The 20227-nt window shown below is 35.5% G+C and overlaps 2 protein-coding genes across 3 annotated transcripts; one reads left to right on the top strand and one right to left on the bottom strand.

The window, feature by feature from the left end:
• Window positions 1-4664: 4664 nt before the first annotated feature.
• Window positions 4665-5864, bottom strand: LOC137714201 (chitinase 2). Its single transcript, XM_068453472.2, has one exon. It carries the CDS (start codon window positions 5798-5800, stop codon window positions 4889-4891), a length of 912 nt encoding a protein of 303 aa, XP_068309573.2. The 5' UTR covers window positions 5801-5864; the 3' UTR covers window positions 4665-4888.
• Window positions 5865-10693: 4829 nt separating this feature from the next.
• Window positions 10694-17356, top strand: LOC137715247 (kinesin-like protein KIN-5D). Of its 2 annotated transcripts, none has more exons than XM_068454501.2 (23): window positions 10694-11051; window positions 11374-11566; window positions 11643-11772; window positions 12026-12181; window positions 12276-12752; window positions 12918-13015; window positions 13118-13274; window positions 13377-13446; window positions 13582-13658; window positions 13756-13809; window positions 13900-13980; window positions 14075-14186; window positions 14503-14589; window positions 14672-14847; window positions 14940-15101; window positions 15180-15287; window positions 15389-15547; window positions 15637-15720; window positions 15840-16045; window positions 16154-16255; window positions 16345-16454; window positions 16540-16691; window positions 16865-17356. In XM_068454501.2, the coding sequence occupies exons 2-23, from the start codon at window positions 11394-11396 to the stop codon at window positions 17090-17092; spliced, it is 3159 nt and encodes a 1052-aa protein (XP_068310602.2). In that variant the 5' UTR covers window positions 10694-11051; window positions 11374-11393; the 3' UTR covers window positions 17093-17356. The 2 variants fall into 2 exon arrangements, with proteins under 2 accessions (XP_068310602.2, XP_088547508.1); XM_088691382.1 differs by having other exon boundaries at window positions 10905-11051; window positions 12016-12181.
• The last annotated feature ends 2871 nt before the right edge of the window (window positions 17357-20227 follow it).

Raw genomic sequence — 20227 nt, 5'->3', positions numbered from 1 at the left:
GGTCAACATTCATTCTCTACAGTCAACGTAACTTTTTGAATGCTCAATCATTTAATATCCTTAAGCTAGAACTAACATAGCTTTTCGAAACCCCAACTTAAGGAGACAAATTGGAGCCTAGGACATCTAGAGAATGGCTAGCTTGCTTTGGTACCATGATAAACTTTTTAGGCTTAACATGGGCCACCACCAACATCACCAGTACTGTTCGGACTTAACCACCTATTACTATGTATTAGATTTTTCTCACAAAAATTCTCAGTAATATTAAGGATGAAAACTCTCATATATTAATTGTTTATTATTTTATCATACAACCGATATGAGATCCATTCTTCAACAATTCTTTAAACCCTAAACTTCCAAACACATTTGAGCAATGATCAACACTGAGACTGAGGATTGATATACTTGACCTAGTTGGCAAAAATCAGTCACACTTCTAACAAGAATAGCACTTTTAACTACTTATACCGCGTCGAGTTTCCACATCAACGTCAATCATATTAACACTTCACTCAAAAGTCTTCAGAGGTTAGGTGGCACAGTTGGCCATTACGATAAGAGAAGGTGAACGTTAGGATAAAGCATTCATTATGGTCCTTTCCATGTAAGAGGAACAACAACCAAGTCGATATAATGACTTGATATGGATGAGTCTGGTAGAGTTTTTAGGATTAGCATGATTCACTACCAACATCATCGATACTATCTTAACTTAATCATCTATTATTAAGTGTTGAATTTGATTACAAAATGCCTCAGAGATATTAAGGGTAGAAACTTCCATATAGTAATCATATATATGCTGGATGTGAGATCCTTATTTTTCAACATGACTATGTAGAGAGTTCTTTAAACCCTAAACTTATGAACACATTTGAGCAATGATCAACACAGAGACTGAGATTGATATAGTTGACCTAGTTGGCAAAAATCAATTATACTTCTAAACAAGAATAGCACTTTTAACTACTTATACCGCGTCGAGTTTCCACATCAACGTCAATTATATTTACACTCCACTCAAAAGTCTTCAGAGGTTTACTGGCACAGTTGATCATTACGATAAGAGAAAGAGAATGTTAGGATAAGGCATGCATTATGGTCCTTTTCATGTAAGAGGAACAACAACCAAGTCGATCTATGTGTCCAAGTAATGATCGGCTACGTTGGATTAGTGTTGAGGACTTTCTTGGCTCTGAAAATTGAAGCGAAGGTCAACTCGCAGATTACTTTTCTTAATATCGTTGGTCAGGTCTTTTTGCCCATCAAATGAAAACCACTTTCACTATGATTTGGAGAGGTTTCGATTGTTAAACCAAAGACCAGTCGAAGGGTTCAACATTCACCATATTAGCGAAACCCCTTGTAAGGAGCTTCGAGTATGTTAAGATATTCTACATCAAATCTTCAATTTTCAATTTGTTAAATTGTGTTAAAAAGATGTTTGTATCTCTTCAGTGAAGAGGAAAAGGACTGTTGGGTTTAAGTTTGGTAAGATCAAGTAGTACTATGTATTTCTCTTTATTTATAATTGAGAAGTCTCGAGTCCAACTCAAATAGATAAAGATGACATATAATATAGTAACTTAATTCCTTTATAGTAGATTATTGTTGGATAAAAAATATCTGGTGATCCAATGTTAATCAGTGTATGAGAATTATTAGGGTTTGGTAGTAACATAACAAATAGAAACAGCCAATTACTAGGTTGTTGTCTTTAGGTGTAGGCATCAAGCCAACCGATCCAAATGGATCTACTAAAATCGTATTGATCGGTTTGGTTTGGTTTCAACCAAGAAAAAAAGTTAAAGTCAAACAATTTAATTAAAACAGAATTGAGATATTTATTTTTCATTTTGTTTGGTTCGGTTTTAATATTTTTGAAAACCGACCCAATCAAACCAAACCAAACCAATCATGTATCCTTTAATTATTAGTTTATTTAATTTACACATGTCAACGTATATATTATAGATTATTTAGAGGTCTTACCATACATATATTATGAGTCTCAACTTATTATAAGTTGTAATGAGTATTATAATATTTATATGTATTTAATGCTTATGTGAGGTTGTAACTAATAAATTGTTTGCTAGCATGAGATTTCATTTAACTGAAACTCAGTTCTATTTGACTTGATGAATTTTTATGTTCCAGAAAACTTATTATTTTGATCGAATTGGATTGTGTGAGATGTGAGGATATTTAGAAGATTAAAACTCTTGAAATGTTGAATGCATTTTTATTTATGTGTTGGAATAGGCTTAAATGAATTGAACCACAATGATTTAATTTTATCTATTTCAAATGGCGGTATTGGTCAAAACCGAACCATAATGTTAGTTCGGTTATTTCTTTGGCGATTCATAATGAGGTAAGCCCATTAGAAGCATGCTTTCCTTGTTTGATAGGGATGACTAATTTGGATAGGTGATAGGATTAAAAGCACACCACAAAGTAGCAAACAAATGTCCTATTGATTTTCCTTATTAACACTAAGATTTGTCAATTGTAGCATATGAAAATAAGGGTCTTTCCCGCAGAAGATTGTTTTATCTAATTACTTAAAATGTCACAAAAACTGGGCTGTTGTCCCTACTGACCAGCCACCGAAAAATAAATATTAGATTGACTTACACTTGTCTAAAGTCTACGAAATTGTATATGCAGATACTAGATACACGGAGCTACACTCACACAAATTTTCGGGATTTTTGATGTTGATTTGCTATTTAAATTAAATCGAACAAAAACAGGACAAAAACAGATTTTAAGTATTTCGCAAATTAAGAAAAACGAGTTAGGGGAATTGCTATCCACCACCAAATAATCATGCAAACATGTTATGTTTCATTCAAATTCCTTCTATTTCCAGATGAAGATGCTCAAGTTGGCTCAATGTTAGAACTCAACCTATTACTCTTTCTTATGTAGTATGTTAAGAGAATGGCATTTTCAACTTAACTTAGTCCCTAACATGCAATCTAGAATGGCATGTTCATAGATTTAACAGGTAGAAATCATTAAGAATGAAAAGAGTTTGAGTCATCACAAAGCATCGTAAGTACTGGCGTTGTCTTACTTATCCTAGAAATTGGTTCACATGTTAATCGCAATTAACAAGTACTACTCTAGAACATATGTAGGTCCTCATTTGACAAGGGCAGGCATAGCATTAGAATCCTAGATATGCTTACTAAGTATGCATCCGTAGAAAACACATAAAGAATTCATCAATGAGACAAGTAGTGAACCAATTTTCATCCAATCATAAAAGTAATTCAAACGAAATGTCATAACAAACTTGCAATCATATTCGAGGCTTCAAACAGCCCCTAACTACTAAAAATTTAGTTACACAATCCTTAAGTTAAAACAAAAGATAAACATGAGTTTGAGAAAATAGAACCGAAAGAAATCGACTGAGGCTTCCTCTTTCCTTCCTTCCCCAACACTACTTTTAAAACAATTCTTGCTGCATCATTTTCTTCTCCTTAACTCACCCACTAATAGCCATTTAGTGATGACAATAAGTGAGAGGAAATGTAAAACAATTGTAACTCCTTGGGTAGCCTTTATGCCAATTACTCCCTCCTAATCCTCATCTTTAATTCCATTTCCTCTGATATTTGAATAGGTGTCAACTGGTTTGTTCTTGATTGCATCAGTTTTGGCTGCTAGATTTATTGGATTTATTGCTTCCAATGCTTTCTTGTCAGTTACAAACTGCTCAGCCTCTTGGGAACCTTTCAGTGTTAAAACGGCCATAACTTCTTCTAGAGAAAATGATATTAACAATCCGCGAAATGCTCCAGAAAATAGACATCCGTAGCTTTCCAAGCATATAAGGCTCATTCTCTAATTCATTCTGAGCTGTCCGCAACTTGCTTCCAAAGTTAGCTGACCTGAACAGGCAGTTTTGACGAATTTGTTACTTAAAATTTCACTTATGTTATTTTTCTTTTCTTTGCTTGACAAATCCTACAAAACACAAAAACAAGTAAATATCTCAAAAATATAAGGAACTAACTAAGAAAAGACAAGTGAATTTGATATAAAATATATATAAATATGAGCTTATCAATAGGACTATTAACTACATTAAGGCATTTTGAAGGAAGAAACGGATGAGAAACTTCCATGTTTTGTATTGTGGGGTTTTAGAGCAATGAAATGTATTTTGCCCTACTGCGTACGTCTTAGACCGATGAAAATACAGATAAAAGTTTATAGCATATTTGAAAAGCTGCTTTTGTTGCTATCGGGTCGGTATCACGACACTTGAAAAGCTGCGTTTGCGCTTGATTCCCATGTTCACTTGGCTTACACCTTCTGTCAAACAATATCTCTCATTTTGTGATGTTCCTTCAAGGAGCACATATATATGGAATCCTTTTAGCACCATTTATGTGTTGACAACTTTACCAGCCATCATATAACAATTAGTTTGGATTACTAATATTTGTTCCACCAGATAAAGTGCCGAACAACGTTGATATCATTTGATATAGTGACATTTACTCTTTATTTTGTTCATATCTCCCACTCGTTGGATAAAACAAAAAACATAGGTTTGAGTACTGTGGATTCAAAGTCCATCTTGATGTGAGAGTATATGAAAAGAAGAATGTTGAATTATGTAATTAAAGGCCAAGTTTCAGGCACACTAAAAACTCTTTCATTGAAAACAAGCAAATTTTTATAAAACGTAGCTCTCTGACATATATAAGACAACCTGAAATATGTAAAATAAACTCTAGTACATAGTACAGTATATAATAAGTAGTAACATAATACTCTGGAATCCGATTCCAGAGCCTACTTCTTAATCACACTCATATACAACGCAAACATAAGATCGATCTAACAACATATAGTACTAGTTATTGGCCAAGAGAGCTTGCGATTGCTTTTCGTAGCGGAAACCAAGTTTCATGGAATCATCAGCAGACCAAACAAAGATACCACCAAGTTTTCCCTCACTCTTGAGCCTATGGCAGGCTTTAAAAAAACCGTTCTCCGGGGACAATCCGCCGCTCCCGTCACTGATAAAGCTTGCCAAGACCTGTCCGCCGTTGTAATTGGAGCTCTGAGTGTTGAAATAATTGATGAACTGAGACACCGTGGTGCCCTGATCGTATGCATAAAATTGGAAATTGACATAGTCAATCAAATGGCCATAGCTCTTCCACAAGGCCAAGTAGTGACTCTGAACTTGATCATCGTCGAACGGAGCAATGGAAGCAAATGAGATGACTCCATTGTTCTTTAGGGTTGTTATAACCCTTCCAATGCACTCGGAAAATGTATCGGGGTCCGCTTGAAAGTGCTCGTAATCAATGTCGATTCCGTCCAAGTTGTACTGTTGGATGATGCTTGTGAGTGAAGAAACAGCATTTGAAACCCAGGAATCAATCGAGGAAGGGTTGAAGTAGGCAGAGCCACTGCCGACACTGTCTCCTCCTAAGCTCAAGGCCACTTTAACGTTAGAATGTTGGTTTTTTATGGAGGAAACTTGGGAAGGGCTAAGGTTGTCCGAGTCCCAAAAGACATTGAATTTGCCGTTGGTGGGAGAGGAGCCTGAGGGGTCATAGTCTATGGCAAAGGAGAGGATGAAGTGGAATTCGACATTAGGGTTTATGGGGACATCGGAAAACTTGACGTTGTTGAATTCGGCTCCTATGTATTCTCGGAAGAGATCGGAGTTTGCCGGACCGGCTTGGATATGGGATGTGAGGAGGGCTTGAAGGAAGAAAAGGGCGATGACGAGCTTAAGCTTGGGAACTGCCATTGCTACTATTGAAGAGTAGTGCTAGATGTTTTGTGTGTGTGGCGATGAGTGACATTGAACTTTGTTATGTTCCAGTTTTATAGTGCATTAATTACTCAATGTGAGATGGATTATGTGGAAATAAAACAGGATGATTAATCAGGCAGCGTGTGCAGTGCCGTTGCAGTAGTTGTGTTTTTGTGTTGAGCTGTGTCTCGGCAGAATTGCACAAGACAAAATTGTGGTAGTCATCTAGATTGTGTATATCAGTATAATATTTATAGTTCAGTATAATACAATTGGTTGAATTTTTTTTCAAGTTTACAATTTATTGTATTATTACATTTAGTATACCAAATCAGGTTCCGTCACATTGAAAAATTTCATATTTATGGCTTATATATTTAGTGACATCATTTGATAAGGTTTGAAGTAACAAATGTTGAAAGTAAGTAATTCCATGGGGTCATTCTACAAGTCAATTAAAAAATCAATAACCACAGTTGCACCAACCAATTAATTCTATAATACAAACAATGACAAATAATCGTACCCACAACAACTTCTACTTGGGACTTGGGAGCTTTGAAGAGGGAGGATCAAGTTAGGAAAATGGGAGCAACTAGAATAATTTTTAGGGTTATACAATTTATAGTTTGATGCATGTACAAATATATCTCGTTATAATTACAAAATATTATAAAGACATATTCAAAACTTATTTTATCACTAAAGCAAAATGACTTATTACACATATATTACTGTATAGACTAAACATATATTACTGTACAAAATTTGATTAAGACGCTTTGATCACTTGTCAACTTAGCAATTTTCTATTTATTTAATATATATCCACTTAAGCTAGCTAACAACTAATTTCCTACCTAATAAAAAAAAGCCTACAATCTAGGAATTTTAAATTCGTGGCTTTATATATTAATTTAACTATTTGCTCATTATTACTGCCACTTAGTACTATGATCTAGTGATATTCTTTTTTACTTGTAAACGAGAGGTCTTAGGTTCGCTTTAATTTGTAAAAATTTTACGTATAATTATATAAAAAAATGTATCTAAGACTTATGGTGTATTTGAAAATAAATGTACCAACTTTTTGTACATTTGGATTTTAAATGTGCCAAGAAACAAAATGTATCAGAAATCCAAATGTACGACAAAATTAAATGAACTCATATCAGAGGTAATCTAATGTGTATAATCAAACGTACTCCTAAAAAACTTGTAAAAAAAAATGCTTAATTAAATTATTAAAAGAAACAGATGTTTTATTAACGAAATTGAAAAACGAAACCCCTCATTCAAAACGCTCCTACATTTTTTCATAAGTGTATTTGTTTTTATTTCTATTTTTAATTTTTTGAAGTCGCGAGGAATGTATTTAGAGCAACTCCACCCCTAAAGACTTTGCGCCAGCACCCAACCCATTTATCCACTTAATTGAACAGTAATAGACCCAATGAACAGTAATAGGCCAAAGCATCTCCACCCCAAAAAAAATGTGCTGGCACCCAGTCAAAAAATGCGCTGGCACAAACGATCTCCACCCCTACAAAATGCGCTGGCACCCAGTCCATTTAAAATATTAAATAAATTTTTTATAAAATAATAAAAAAAATAGTTTTAATTTTGAATAGGATTTTTAACCAATCTCGTCACGCCATGTGTCATTCTCCGAACGTACTATTTTTTGAATAGATTTCCGCTAAGATTTTCAACCAATCCCGACAACCCACGTGTCACTTCCTGTTTACAATAATTTAGGCAAGATTTCGATAAGATTTTTAACCAATCTCGTCACGCCACGTGTCATTATCCGAACATACTATTTTTTGAATAGATTTCCGCTAAGATTTTCAACCAATCCTGACATGCCACGTGTCAGTTCACCTTGACGAGTAAGTTCCTCCATATATTTAGTGTAGTCATTTTTGGAAGAACTACCTTTTTTCTTTGATGCCTTTTTACCTTGAGGCCTGAGGGACTGACAAGTCGGTTGGGTCTCTGACACTTGTTCAGGTGTCCCTTCCGTGTCTTCAAATGTGTTGTCTTCTTGTTCGGCTGTGTCTGCTTCTAGCGAACTGTGTAGACCCATACCGTGCATGACAACTTCTGGACCAGTTGCCACAATTTTGTATCTAGGGCAATCTTTGACAATTTGCCAATATTCCCATTTGTTGAATGATTTGTTATGGTTCTTTGCATTGTAGAATGCTTGTGCTTGTAGTGTCTATAAAAATGTGGGATAAGATAGTATTAAAAAATACGGGTGTAACACAAATAAATAAATTAAAATATTGATGGACGTGGAATGCATATAAATTACATAGAAATTACATAAAATATTGATGGGCGTGGAATGCATATTACATAAAAATTACATAAGAAATTAAATAAATTAAAATATTGATGTGGGTGGAATGCATATAAATAAATAAAAATATTGTTACCTCATCCGCTAAACTTGTCCCACTACGCAGATTACCAGAAGCATGAGAGAGGGCGTTTTTCCAACAAGTAAAGGATGCGTTGAGTTTTTTCCAACGACCATGAAGACCTTGACTAGATCTGGCATCTTTTCCATGTACATCGCAAAACAATTTCGTAATTTTACTCCACATTTCTCGCTTATCCATCTCATTACCCGTAATCGGGTCATGAGTAGTGCGAACCCAACATTCACACAACGTAACATCTTCACTGAGCTTCCACGAAGTCATTTTTTTCTCTCAAAGTGTACAAAATATTCAAATGTAGAAAGTGTAGAAAGTGTAGAAAATATTGAAATGTGGTGTAAGGTGGAAGATGAGGGTTAGGTATTTATAGAAGAAAAAAAATTAATTTTTTAAAATTTTTCTGTATTTTTTAAAAAAATTTTGACAATTTTTAATTAATTTTAATGTTGTAATTAATCTGGACCGTTGGATTTGAAAAATAATCAAATCCAACAGCCAACACGCTGCCACGTGGCCAACGGTCAAATTTCTGACCGTTGGGCCTTTTTTTTTTTTTAAAATTTTTGGTGAAAAAAACGTGGACCGTTGATCTGTGATCGGACGGTCCAATTTAAAAGTGAAATTTAAATTTTTTTTACCGTTGGAAATCCAACGGCCTACAAAAACTAGCCGTTGGAAATCCAACGGCTCTGAGGAGGGCCACATAGCCCTTTGAAAATCGAACGCAACTTGCCCTGCACGCGGGCCCCACCGCCTGCAATTGCTGTCGGCTACTCGCGCCAGGAGCGCGTGTTGTGCACGCGCCAGGGAAATGGACTGGCCTCTGGGTCTGTCCATTTTGGGCTGGGGCTCCTGCCTGGCTTGGGCTGGGTGCCAGCCTGTTTTGCGGGCTGGAAGTGATGGACAGGGTGCCAATCTATTTTTTTCACTTGGTGCCGGTCCAAATGTGTAGGGCTGGAACTGCTCTTAGCACCAACACGATGTGCCTTCACACATCACTCTTTATCACGTGGGGCAACTTTGCCACCATACACGTACGGACATACCCACTTTGTCTTCCTTTTCATCATCTTCAATTGTGTTTTCCCTTCCTGTCCCAAATCTTTTCACAGTTTCATCACCATGTATTCCGCTTGACTTATCACTATTAAACAATTCCACCAATTGCATAAATTACCAAATCAAACGGTTGGTGAAAATTTGACAAACTTGAACTTTGTTAGACACTTTTATTCAACAACAAATTGAATTGGTTTCTTCATTTATCAGCTCTGCAAACATGCCTCGTTAAATTAGGTTACTTACGCGTTCACGTGTAATTCTTACACGACACGTTTTTGACTTGTTAATAAGATTATTTTGATAATTTAACAAAAAAAATTAAGCACCCATTATTTTCTTACCCTCTCATTCTCGTGCTAAGATAATGGATTTAGGTATAACGTATAAATTTTTTAATAGCTGCAAATAGTTTGCAGTTTTAGGTTCATCTCCCTCTCCCCTAACATAAAATATTAAAACTGCCACTTTGTAACCTAAGATGTATTAGATTCGAATCTCGTAAATGACGAGTTTGACACCAATTATTTCCCTTACCACTTAGTATGTACAACTTTCCTCTAAGGTCATTACACCCTGTTAAAAAAATTTATTGACCTCTACTTAAAAACACAAAATATTGATCGATCCAATTTTATTTCCAATAACATTTTGTGACCTCAACCAAATTACCCATATGATTTTTTTATTTTATTTTAAAATGACTAGTTGATGGCTTAGCCACGGTAGTCTATCCTTCCGGAGGCAGAAAGACTCACAAAGATATTTCAGCCTCTTCCTGACCACTTTTGTGCGATTCACCAGCACCAGGAGTCAAACTCAGGACATGCCCCGTGAAATACTGATTTGGAATTTTTCCCTAACTACTTGGCGTAGAATTTGTCACCCATATGATATACATTGAATGTTTAACCAAAATTTAATATGTTTACAAATGGTGACCACTACAACACAAACCTAACTGTGAACATCTCAGATTTCCGAAGTCTCCATCAAACTGGAACCAACTTTCTTAAAGGCCAAATTATTTGTCTTCAAGATTCAAAATTTCAAAATTAAACGACTCCTAAATACGTTCTTTGTCATTTTTCTTCTTGATTTTGTAATCAAAACCCAAAATTATACACTTCACAGTGACAAATATTTGCGCGGGGCCATCATATTTAATTGAGTGGGGCCCAGATTTACCCATAATTAGTTTAAATGCGCACATTAATTGAAATTTGACCTAATTAAAAAAAACGACACTAATTAAACCCAGGTTAATAATAGAAACAAGAAAGGATATATCCGTAATATCTGGTAACAATAGGGGTAATAATTTAAACCCGGTTCCTTTTCAAATTATTTGAAAAGATCAGCGAGGTGAGGACTCTTTGTCGATTCATAACGGTCGGGAATTAAACCATCTCTGCAAACGGATATTTATTTTAGTTGACGGCGTTAAATAGACGCGTCAATGCCGTCCTCAGAATTTCAGACGCTCCCGTTAACGTCTCTTGAAAATTAGCCTAATTTATATTTTTAATTAAGATATTATTATTTTATTTTTGAGCTCCAAACACAAAATTAGGAAACCCTCAAAACACAGTCCCTCGTTAGTCTTTCTTGTTTCTCACAGCTCTCTCTCTCTCTCTATACTCTACGACTACGACTTTCTCTCTCTAGGGACCGCCATCGCCATTGCTTCAAGCATCTCTCTGGACTTGCAGTCCGGCCGGCATTTCGATTTCACTGTAAGTTTCTTCTTCATCTTTTTCTTCATTAATTCTGCGTTTTTGTCTGTGTTTTCTGATTTCTTCGTTTGAATCGCACACATTTTGGTTTCGGTCGTTCGTTTTCGATCATTTTCCGATTCGCATCTCTATATCTGGGTGAATCCAGAATTGCATTGCTCGAATTTGTTTGGCGATCGATCGTTGACTCGAAGATTGGAAATTCAAATTATCCTATTAATATGCACTCATCTTGAATGATTATATATATATATATATATATATATATATCTGTGTGTATATGTACGTATGTACACTGGTACTGATGAGTGAAGGTTTTCAGATTCAGAGGGCAACAGAGCTATGGATTCCTCACAGTCCCAACAGAGAAGAGGAGGATTGGTGTCACTATCACCCTCGCAGACGCCAAGGTCGAGCGACAAGTCGGTGCGAGATCTGCGATCCGGGGATTCGAATTCGACAAACAGGCATGAGAAGGAAAAGGGTGTCAATGTGCAGGTCCTTGTGCGTTGCAGGTGAGTCAGATTTCGAGTTGAGTTCAGTGAGATGTTGTCTGAGTGAGTGAGTTAATCCATTAGTTTGCGTTTGTAGGCCATTGAGTGAAGATGAAATGAGGGTGCATACGCCGGTCGTGATTTCTTGCAATGAGAGTAGAAGAGAAGTTGCTGCAATTCAGAATATAGCTAACAAGCAGATTGATAGAACTTTTGCGTTTGACAAGGTTTGTGGCTTGGAATAGTGAAACTAAAATTTCTTGTGTGTCTTCTCCTTCTAATTATGCACTAGGGTCTTATTTGATGAAGGAATTCATGGATTTTGATCGATTTTGGGTTCCCAAAGTTCCGAAATATAAATAAGGATTTATCCTAAATTTTAGTTCAGCGCAATTGGTATATGTTTCCTGTTCTTATACTACTTGTTATATTCTTTCTTTGCGCTGGTAAGTGATCAGAAAGTTGGATAGTGTTGTTTAGGTCTTTGGTCCGGCATCCCAACAGAAGGAACTGTATGATCAAGCTGTGGCACCTATCGTAAATGAAGTTCTTGAGGGATATAACTGCACTATCTTTGCCTATGGTCAGACAGGGACGGGAAAAACATACACAATGGAAGGAGGAGCAAGAAAGAAGGTTGGTTTGTGACTTTAGAATAGTCGGCACTTTGTATGTTACGTTATGATATTCTTTTTCATAATATCCTAATTGGATTTTGTGATTTTTGTAGAATGGGGAGTTTCCAAGTGATGCGGGTGTTATCCCAAGAGCTGTTAAACAAATTTTTGACATATTAGAAGCTCAGGTTGCTGAGTATAGCATGAAAGTCACATTTTTAGAGCTGTACAATGAGGAGATAAGTGATGTTTTGGCCCCTGATGAGAACATGAAGTTTGTAGATGACAAATCAAAGAAACCCATAGCTCTCATGGAAGATGGAAAGGGTGGTGTTTTTGTAAGAGGCTTGGAAGAAGAGATAGTATGCACAGCAAATGAAATTTATAAAATCTTGGAGAAGGGATCGGCAAAAAGGCGTACAGCTGAGACACTTCTCAACAAACAAAGCAGCCGTTCGCACTCAATATTTTCCATCACAATTCACATTAAGGAATGCACTCCAGAGGGCGAAGAAATGATTAAGTGTGGGAAGCTCAATCTTGTAGACCTCGCTGGTTCTGAGAACATTTCACGCTCTGGTGCAAGAGAGGTATGGCATAAAATTAATTGTCTAAATCAATATAATGATGTAAAGCACATGCATATGGTGAGTTCCTTGGGCTGTTATTTTACTAACTGGATCTTATTGCCACAATGTCCATCAAGTTTGTGTTTTTAGCTTATTTAATCTTTACACAGAAACTTTCACTTGCAGGGCAGAGCAAGGGAAGCTGGGGAGATAAATAAAAGCTTACTTACTCTTGGTCGTGTCATTAATACTCTTGTTGAGCACTCTGGTCATGTTCCGTATAGGTATTACTTATATATTTAATCAAATATCCCTGGCTCTTCTTGACTATATTTGCAGACCTCAGAAGGTAAATTTTATTACTATGAAATTGTTTGGAATATCAGGGATAGTAAACTTACAAGATTACTGCGAGACTCCTTAGGAGGAAAAACAAAGACATGCATAATTGCTACTGTGTCACCCTCCATCCATTGTTTGGAAGAAACACTCAGCACCTTAGATTATGCACACCGTGCCAAAAATATAAAGAACAAACCAGAGGTCAGAAATTTGTTCAATCCCTGTTCTCATAGATGATAAAGTTGAACTGTCAGTCAAAAAATGATGGTCCTTGTTATGGTTTTTCGTTGCTTATTGTTTCAGGTCAATCAAAAAATGATGAAATCTGCTTTGATCAAGGATTTGTATTCTGAGATTGATCGGCTCAAGCAAGGTTGTTAACTGATTCTAGCATTGATATGCTCCCTCTCTCCCCAAAGATTTTTTCAATGGACCAATTATTTAATGATTTTCTATAGTTATTTTGCTTGAGGCTAAATTGTTTGGCACGTTTCTTATGTTCATTCAGAGGTATATGCTGCCAGAGAGAAGAATGGAATCTATATACCACGAGATCGTTATCTTAGTGAAGAAGCAGAGAAGAAGGTCTTATTCTTATCATTTAACTGAATTATGGATTGCTTTCCTACATAAGTGCACAGTTGGCTGGTTACTCACCTCATTAACTCTTTATGTACCCTAGGCAATGGCTGAAAAGATAGAACGGATGGAACATGATTCTGAATCCAAAGACAAGGTATTTCCATCAAGATATTCCTTTCTTTTTGAATAATATTGACGACAGGGTGGGAACTAATATACATGTTACGTTATGGCCTAAGAGCAGCAATTGCTGGAGCTTCAGGAACTTTACAGTTCTCAGCAACTTTTAGCTGTAGAATTGAGCGATAAATTGGAAAAAACTGAGGTAAAACATTTGTACATTTGTTATATTAACTTAAAGAGTCGGCATTTGTTCTTTCTGCTCTTATCCTGAGTAAATTCAACACTTTATACTTCAGAAAAAGCTTGAGGAAACTGGACATGCACTGTTTGATCTCGAGGACAAACATCAACAAGCAAATGCAACCATCAAAGAGAAGGAATTTCTGATAGTAAATCTTCTCAAATCGGGTGAGTAAAGTTCCTGGTATTACCATCTATATATTCAGACCATTTCATCTTACCTTAGTTATAGGGAATTGTTATTGGCACTCCAAAATTCTCCTTCTACACTCCAAACTTTCTATATTTAGAAAGAAAAAAATACACTTGTAAGGAGTGTAGAGTGAGATTCTTGGAGTGCCAGTAACACTTCCTTAGTTATATAGCTGACATTAGGGTTAATACTACACCAGTGTATTCGAGTATATGCATATATTAAATCTCATGCTAGATGGTACACTTAAATGCCTTTTTTTTTTACTATTAATCTACTGTTTGCTTCCAGAAAGATCACTTGTCGAGCGTGCATTTGAGCTGCGAGCAGAGCTAGAGAATGCTGCATCAGATGTGTCCAGTTTATTTGCTAAAATTGGTTTGTATTTTATTTTGCATATTCTTCTTGGATCTCCCTCAAAACTTTGGTTATTTGTTTCTGACCATGGCTAGTTTCGTAGAGCGTAAGGACAAGATTGAAGATGGAAACCGGTTACTAGTCCAGAAATTCCAGTCCCAATTAACTCAGCAGCTTGAAGTCCTGCATAAAACTGTGGCAGTTGCAGTGACACAACAAGAACAGCAATTGAAAGATATGGAAGAGGACATGCAGTCCTTTGTATCAACGAAGGCAGAGGTAAGATCTTGACAAGGAGATGATTGTCTTTGCATGCATTTCTGAGATCAAATCCTCTCTGTACAACTTCATTATTTGGCTTGCTTTTGAAGGCTACTGAAGAACTGCGAGGAAGATTAGGAAAGCTTAAAAACATGTATGGTTCTGGTATTAAAACTCTGGATGGTATAGCTGGGGATCTTGAAGGAAATTCGCAATCAACATTTTCTCATCTAAACTCTGAAGTTTCTGACCATTCTTCTGCTCTGGAAGATGTAAGCATTAATTTAACAATATTTTTAGTCTTCAGATTTCTTCCTGATTCTGTTAATGACTTTGTTTAAATGATTCAGCTCTTCAAAGGAATCGCTTCCGAAGCTGATGCGTTACTCAATGATCTTCAAGGCAATCTTCACAACCAAGAAGAGAAGCTAAGTGCATTTGCACAACAACAGCGTGAGGTTCGTAATTCATTGTCGGTTTCAGGGGAGCTTTATTTTCTTTAACGTAAAAACTCAATCATCAGTTTTGATGTAATAATTTGGTCTGTGATTTTGCGCAGGCTCATGCAAGAGCAGTTGAAACTGCACGGTCAGTTTCTAAAGTTACTGTGGACTTCTTCAAAACTCTAGACTTTCATGCATCCATTCTGACCCAAATTGTGGAAGAAGCACAAACTGCCAACGACAAGAAATTGTCTGAACTTGAAGAGAAGTTTGAGGTGGTTTCTGTGCACTTCTTAAACTGAGTGGACTGTAGAACAACGTCATTCATCAAATTAAATGCTTGTTTTTTATTATCTCTATGTAGGAGTGTGCTGCTAATGAAGAAAGACAGTTACTAGAGAAAGTGGCAGAGCTGCTGGCAAGTTCAAATGCCAGGAAGAAAAGACTGGTATGATTTGTTCTTAAGCTGTTGCCATTTCCTTATTCCTTGTTCCTGAGGTTTTATGTTAGTATTGGGTAACGACTTTTTATTTGGGTTTCAATTGACAACACACTATGTATTTTTAGGTCCAAATTGCAGTAAAGGATCTTCGAGAGAGCGCAACAAGCAGAACCAGCAAATTACAGCAAGAAATGTCGACCATGCAAGGTTCAACTTCTTCTATCAAAGCAAAGTGGACACTTCACATGGAAACAACAGAATCCCATTACCATGAAGATACTTCGGCTGTGGAATGTGGAAAGAAAGGCATGGAGGAGGTTCTACAGAATTGGTACATATATTCTGGAGTATCTGGATATGAGAAATTTAACTGATTTTGGCATTTTTCTGCTAGTTGAATTTTTCTAGCCCATTACTTACACCAAACGATATTGTGCAGTTTGAAGCAGGCATCAATGGGTACAGAACAATGGAAGAAAGCTCAGGGGTCCTTGCTCAATCTAGAAAAGAGAAATGTTGCTTCTGTGGATTCCATTATCAGGTATGCTCAATATTGCAAGCTCATTCCTCGTAAAAGACAAATACTGCAGGTTTCAATTCAAAATTTTCTTTTCTTTTCTCTTCAATTAGGAGGGGAACGGAAGCGAATCAAGCCTTACGTGATAAGTTTTCCTTGGCTGTGTCGGCTGCACTAGAAGATGTAGATGTTGCAGACAAGAATCTCCTTTCTTCCATAGATCGTCAGTATCTAGTTTCACGTTTTAAGTTTACATTTGTCTTTTTTGTTATATGTTGTACTACAGTTATTGAAACAGATATTTGCAGATTCATTACAACTTGACCGTGAGGCGTGTGGAAATCTGAACTCAATGATTGTTCCATGTTGCGGGGATCTGAGGGAACTAAAGGGAGGTCACTACCATAATGTTGTTGAAATCACCGAAAATGCAGGAAAATTTCTTCTCGATGAATATGTGGTAAGACTGTTAAGAGTGGTATTGTGCAATAACTGTTTTTCTCAATGAAATTTTCAAAAAAAAAAAAAAAAAGAAAACTAATCTTAAAAATTACCCAATTAGTTTCTAAGTAGAGTCACATTTTTAAGTATTCTGTGTTCTTTAACGATATTTTCAACCTCTGCAACAAGCAGGTGGAGGAACCATCATGTTCCATGCTAAGAAAGAGGTCATTCAATCTTCCAAGCGTTGCATCCATTGAAGAGCTCAGGACTCCTGCTTTTGAGGAATTGTTGAGGTTATTCTGGGATGGAAGATCGGCGAAACCGCAAGCAAATGGAGACCTAAAACACATCGTAGGGGCGTACGAGGCTGCTCAATCCATTAGAGACTCCAGAGTTCCCCTCACTGCTATTAACTAAAGAGAGGGGGATACGAACATTTAGTGGTCAGAAAAACACGTGTGTACATAACGTATATGGCTTATATATGTACTCTGTAGTCGCTGCGCTACGCAACTCTTATTCGTTGATTGTTTATTGAGAAAATGAACTATTTGTGGATGGAGAAATCGATGTGGTACGTAGGGTTCTTGGGGAACTTCAAAATTGAGTTCGTTGAATTTCCCACGTCTGTAACAAACTGCAGTTGGATTTTTGATGAGGAGTTGAGTGTTTTTTTTTTTAGTGTTTTGTAAGCTGCTTCTTTTTAACCATTATTCTTGTCACCCAAAATGAAACTTTATAGAATATCCGCCACAATATGTTCGTTCCCTTGTTCCATTGAGAGAGATGTATTTTTTACACTAGGACCACATCGTGAAAGGGAGAAAGGGAGAGAGAATACGGGAGGGTTGGGCAATGGCGAAGCCATGAATTGTTAGGAGGAGGGGTGAAATTTAAACGGTTTAAGGTCCCGAAAAAATGTGGACATCCATTCGAGACCTATGTGAACTACCTGGGATATTTGTAGAAGAATTGCACTAACCGAAATATTCGAAGTAGGAATTGAACATGACCTGACCTAGGTGGACTAGGCGAATTTAAATTTTTTTATTATATATTGTATAAATAAGTATCTATTTATTATATACATATAATATCTAAGAACATTGACTATAAAACATATAATATATGAAAACATTGACAAATTTTTTTTTTATTACTTTGTTGTATTTGACAGTAGGAGATAAAAATTCAAATGATTACAAGTTCGTAATACTTTACAAAATATTTTTTAAAATTTGTATGAATTTATAATAAATTTGAAGATAAATAATAGTGTCAAAAAGTGGCTAAAAATAATTGAAAAAGCGGGCAAATTAATCAAACAGTAATTAGAAAACAAAAAAAATCTCAATATAATCAGCACATTAAATAGCTAGCTATGTGGCCCAAAATGATTGGGTACAATAGTTGAAAAATCAAAGCTATGTGGCCCAAACTGATTGGGTACAATAGTTGAAAAATCAAATCAAAGTGGGTAATTTTGAAACGATACGTGGGGTGGGTGAAAGAGAAAGTCTATCTTCTTCCTCTTTCTGTTCTTCTTTGTTACTTTTCAGTAGCTGCAAAATGCAAAGCCTGGATATTTAAAAAAAAAGAAAGAAAGTTTGCGCGCAGGAAACCCAAAACACCAGAAAACTAAATGGGACAAGAAGGGCGGAACCACCGGTCCTGGGTTTGATTTTCGGCTTAGGGAGGGGTGGCCGCCCCTCCTCGCCCTTATGGGGAAGGGGAGAGAGGGGTGGGATGGTGGTTTTGGGTTCAGGCGCAGCGAGAGAGAAGTTTTTTTTGGGGGGGGGGGGAAGGAAGGAGATGAGTGGGGTGAGGCTAGACCTAGTAATTTTTTACATAATCCGTTAACACAACATGAAAATAACGGGTTTCGGATCAACACGATAACTAATCGGGTCACACGATAGTAATGGATCCTTAACATGTTTACACGAAAGTGACACGTGGGTAACTTGTTTCAACACGATAAGAAAACAGTTATTTTGATGATTTTAATTTTTTAAACTACTAAAAAAAACTTAGTATAAAATAATATAGATATAATGAATATGTATATATTGTTTATTAATTATTATTCTATATAAATTTTAAAATTTAAGTTTTATTTATTTATTCTATATAATTTTTTACATGATCCGTTAACACAATATGAAAATAACGGGTTTCGGATCAACACGATAATTAATCGGGTCACACGATAATAACCCGTTAATAATGGGTCCTTAACATGTTTACACGAAAGTGACATGTGGGTAACTTGTTTCAATACGATAAGAAAACAGTTATTTTGATGATTTTAATTTTTTAAACTACTAAAAAAAACTTAGTATAAAATACAATAGATATAATGAATATGTATATATTGTTTATTAATTATTATTCTATATAAATTTTAAAATTTAAGTTTTATTTATTTATTTATTTTTATAGTATATTATAGTCAATGATTGAGATTAAAAATCATAAAACACATTAAAAATAAAAATATCAAGTAATTTAAAAATACTAAACACATTAAAAAAAAGGAACTATTATTAGCACTCCAAAATCTTATTCTGCATTTTTCACAAATGTATTTTTCTTTCTAATTATAGAAAGTTTGGAGTACCAAATGAGACTTTTAGAGTGCTAATAACAATTCTCTAAAAAAATTATAATAATTAATTTACATGTGTGAAAAATATGAAAAAAATATGCAAACGCTCGTAGTCGCACCCTTTACGCTTTGAGGATGGGTATATGATCGTTTGAATTTTTAAAACCATACAAACTCTCATGAATAGTATTTTAAGGGAGTTCAAAATAAACAAAATTCATAATCATTAATGTATAAATCTGAGAGATGTGAAAGCATAATAAACGTTCATAATTGCATCCTCAACGCTTAGATGATGGTTACATAGTTGTTTAGATTTTTAAAACTCTCCAAATCTCATGAACAATGTTTTTTAGAAGTGTGAAAAATGTAATTACTCGTAATGAAAAGTTTTACAACTTTCATGAAGGAATCAACTCTGAAATTTAGTATTATGTTTTACATTTTTTTGGGTCAAATTATGTTTTTCATTTTCATTTTTATTGATTTAAAATATATTTTTCTTAACGAGTAACGGATCAGGTCATATTACGTGATAATATTAACGGGTTGATTTCGGGTTGGGTCATATTACCCGTTTACTTTAATGGGTATTACACGACATGTCCAGTTAAGCTCTTGGGTATGACATGAAAACAAGAAACACGACACGAATGCCAGGTTTAGATGAGGCTAGTTTTTTTTTTTTTAAAGATTTTTTTTAAAATAATATTTAATAATTAAATACTTTTATTAGTTGTTTGACCATTGGCACAGGTTGATTGCCACATCAACATAATATGAGTCCTGCATTTGACACGTCATCACTTAACATTAGTTTGACTGATTAATTAACTTAAGTATGACATGACAATGAATTCATAAATTAAGATATGACATTGTAATGTTAAAAATTTGAGGTATGAGAAGTGAGGGAAAGGAAGGAGATGAGTGGGGTGAGGCTA

The sequence above is a fragment of the Pyrus communis genome, chromosome 3, assembly GCF_041283825.1.
Source record: "Pyrus communis isolate YQ-2024b chromosome 3, ASM4128382v1, whole genome shotgun sequence".
NCBI classification, from domain to species: Eukaryota; Viridiplantae; Streptophyta; class Magnoliopsida; order Rosales; family Rosaceae; genus Pyrus; species Pyrus communis.
The sequence above is the reverse complement of the archived record's forward strand: the minus strand, read 5'-3'. Positions and strand labels throughout refer to the sequence as shown.